Below are 3,609 nucleotides of genomic sequence, written 5' to 3'. Positions count from 1 at the left end.
TCAGTCGTCCAAGTGCTGTTCCTCCCAGGTGGAGGTGGGGATGGCGCTGTAGGGGTCCATGATGACCTTGGCACAGCGGATGATCATGGCGACCAGCAGCACACAGAGGAAGGCTATACAGGCCAGGGTCAGGCCCTGGTCCACGTCCACGAAGGCAGGGTCCGGAGTGGTCTCCTCTTCCATCGCTGCTCAGCCTCACACTCACACACCGCTACCATCCTGGTAGCCCTGGTCTGGGAGAGGGGAGGGGAGGAGAGGAGAGGGGAGGGAAGGGGAGGAGAGGGGAGGGAAGGGGAGGACAGGGAAGGGGAGGAGAGGAGAGGGGAGGGAAGGGGAGGAGAGGAGAGGAGAGGGGAGGGGAGGGAAGGGGAGGGGAGGGAAGGGGAGGAGAGGGAAGGGGAGGAGAGGAGAGGGGAGGGGAGGGAAGGGGAGGGGAGGGAGGAGGAGATGAAAAGAGAATAAGAGACGGAGGAGCTAATTCCCATCCATCACAGCCAGTCAGCCAGTCAGAAGCGTGGTGATCTGTAACATCAATAGGATTTATAAGATTTATAGCAGAAGTTGCTGACATTAGTAAAGTCACGACTACTAACTGTATATCAGCAATATTCAAATGTGTAATTCCACACCTCCTGCTGTGCCAGGCCCGGTGCCAGGCCGTGTGTGTGTGTGTGTGTGTGTGTGAGAGAGTGTGCACCTGTATGTGTGTGTGTGTGTGTGTGTGTGTGTGTGTGTGTGTGTGTGTGTGTGTGTGTGTGTGAGAGAGTGTGCGCGTGTGTGCGTGCGTCAAAGGGCACACAGTTCACCCGCACCATTAAGAAAGGAAATAGGTCAATGATCTACGCAGCCTGGCCCTCTGTGCAGCGTCCGCTAGCCAGACATGGAGGATTAATGCCGTTTCGGGGCCGTGGTCCCACGTTCAGGCCTGGGTTCAGTGTTTTAAGACCCATACCGAACTCTGGAGCTCCATAGTCTCATTTTACAAGCCAGGAACATTTTTTTGACACAGATGCAGTTCTGTCATTTTATGTCTATAGAATATCACGCCCTCAGACTGAGCGATAACTACTCTGTTTTTTGGTGGGTTGAGATATACAGATGAGGACATATAGTGATCAATTCCTTTAGTGTTTTGGGAGTTGAGCTGCTTAATCAATATCAGCCTCGGCCGTTATCATAAATTAGTAGCCGGTGCTGAATCAACATGGCTCATGAAATTCCCATTAGTGACAATTCTCCTAAGGAGCGCACTGCAGTTACCATTGTCCATGAGGCCCATTCAAAACTCCAACATCAACAAACAACCACACGTATACAATAATAATAAGCATACAACTAATCTGAACAGACATCTCAATAGAGTTATACAACTAAACAGACAATGATTCACACAAAGTATGCCCATCGGTTTTATAGGAGATCTGCAGTGTGGTAATTATGATTGAGCAAAGTATATAAAAGCGGATAAAACTAAGAGAGAGAGTATTAATCGTCGTGAGTTTGTGGTGACTCATCTTCGACATCGAGGTCCATAAAGCTGTTTACTGCTAGCGGGCAGATAAGGAATGCAACCCTGGATGAAGCTATAAAAAAGCAATTGAAAGACAAAGAGGAAGATAGACAACACCTCTGCTGTTGTTCCCTCATCCCAGGGAAGTTTTTTTGTTTACTTTACCCGTCAATTCTTGGCTGAAATGTTGGTTTATGTGTAGAAGCCATGATAAGACAGTGGCGGAAAACGTCCGTAGATAAGTAAACATTACTTTGTAGTTTATGTCATCATAGTCCATCAAATATTGAACTATTCTTATTTTAGGTTAAACGTGTTGAGATGCAGCGGTGACTGGTGAGTCGTAGCACCGGTGGGTCTGGATGTGATGGATTGCGTTGGTGAGTGGAACTGAATCACCTGATTGGACTGAAACCTCTGGTTTGCATGAGGAATGGGTTTCACTGCCACCGGAGTAACACAATACTTTCCATTTGTCTTTTTCTCTCTCCCTCTTTCTCGCTTTTTCTCCCAGTCTGACTTTGCCTGTCTGTGTTCCTTTCTTTTTTTTCCTCTCTCCCTCTCTTTTTAAAATGATTTGATTCTTTTTTACCTTTTCTGTGAATTGTTACAGAAACGAGTGTAATTTGTAAATGTCATTCCCTCTCAATATATCCATTTCAGAGGAGGCTGGTGGAGGTCACACGTGTTTCTGATTGCATTCCTCATCCCAATAACATTCACATTTACATTTTTGGCATTTAGCAGACGCCTTATTCCAAAGCGACTTACAACAAATACATTTGACTAAGTAAGTGAATCATCTATCCACCAGTCACAGCAGGAAAAAGTAATCTATGCTCAGGCCAGGGGTGTAGCACGAGTGGTTGTCGAGGATCCCTCCAATTGGTTCTTGGCTGTCTGGGAGGAGGTTACAGTAGAGTTCTCAACTGTGATGGAGAAGTCTTGGAGAGGGCAGGCTTTCCCGGGGAGGAAGAGTAGCTCAGTCTTGTTAAGGTTGAGCTTCAGGTAGTGGGCTGACATCCATGTAGAAATGTCAGCAAGACACGCAGAGACACGTGTTGCCGCATGTAGGTCAGAGGGGCGGGGAAGACAGGAAGAGTTGAGTGTTGTCTGCGTAGCTGTCGTATGAGAACCCATGTGAGGAAATTACCGAGCGAAGAGACTTGGTATAGAGGGAGATCAGTAAAGGCCCTGGGGGACCTCAGTGGTGAGGGCTCCTCCCCAAGTCACCTGGTAGGAGCGATCCAGGAGAGTACAGAGCCAGAGATGCCCAGTTCTGAGAGGGTGGAGAGAAGGATCAGGTGATTGACTGTGTCGAAGGCAGCAGACGGGTCCAGGAGAATGAGAACAGAGGAGAGGGAGGAAGCTTGAGCAGAATGGAGAGCCTCCATGACAGCTGAGCCTGTTACACCGAGCCTGTCCTCCGATTTCTACCTCCAACAGGCTCCCCTGCTCCACTTCTGTTGTAGTTCTTCCCATCCACACCTCCAAATCCAGTCCTGTAGTTTTACCCTTGAACGGAAAAGTTTTGCTGGCAAATTCACTCTTTTCCCCCTGACAGGCACATTCTGTGCTGAGCTGTACTGTCCTGAACCGACCCCACAGATCTGCCCATTCAGGGGAGAGAGAGAGAGAGAGAGAGAGAGAGAGAGAGAGAGAGAGAGAGAGAGAGAGAGAGAGAGAGAGAGACCCTGAGGGGAAGAAATGCAACATAATCAGCTTTAATAATACATCTATGCTATCTCTTTATCCCTCCACCCCTCCACGACGCCCTAGTTCAAAGAACTCTTTGATTTGGGCTCCTGAGGGATTCAAGGTAATGTCAGACAGTACCTATGTCAGCGCTTTTGGGATTACCTTACGTACATCACAGTTGTAAGACGTTTCCAAAGAATTTCAACTGACCCATCTTTTTTTCGCTGGGTCCAGTTGGCCCCTGTAATGCAAGGGCTATTTTTTCATTTCTCTCTCTCTCTACCACTCTCACTCCCTCTCCCTCTCACTCTCTCGTTCAGGCAACTGTAACCTTGGTTACCCCATTAGCAATTTAATGGAAAATTGCGTCTGACACCCGCACACCACCCCATGCATACAAA

The 3,609-nt window shown here is 48.2% G+C and overlaps 1 protein-coding gene across 1 annotated transcript; it reads right to left on the bottom strand.

Annotated features, from left to right (window-relative positions):
- Positions 1–183, bottom strand: ctxnd1 (cortexin domain containing 1; the record flags this gene model as incomplete). The annotated part of the gene is made up of 1 exon (XM_080539370.1): positions 1–183. The coding sequence occupies one exon, from the start codon at positions 181–183 to the stop codon at positions 1–3; it is 183 nt and encodes a 60-aa protein (XP_080395496.1).
- Between the last annotated feature and the right edge of the window lie 3,426 nt (positions 184–3,609).

Source organism: Nansenia antarctica (assembly GCF_963989245.1).
Source record: "Nansenia antarctica genome assembly, chromosome: 9".
Taxonomy (NCBI): domain Eukaryota; kingdom Metazoa; phylum Chordata; class Actinopteri; order Argentiniformes; family Microstomatidae; genus Nansenia; species Nansenia antarctica.
The sequence above is the reverse complement of the archived record's forward strand: the minus strand, read 5'-3'. Positions and strand labels throughout refer to the sequence as shown.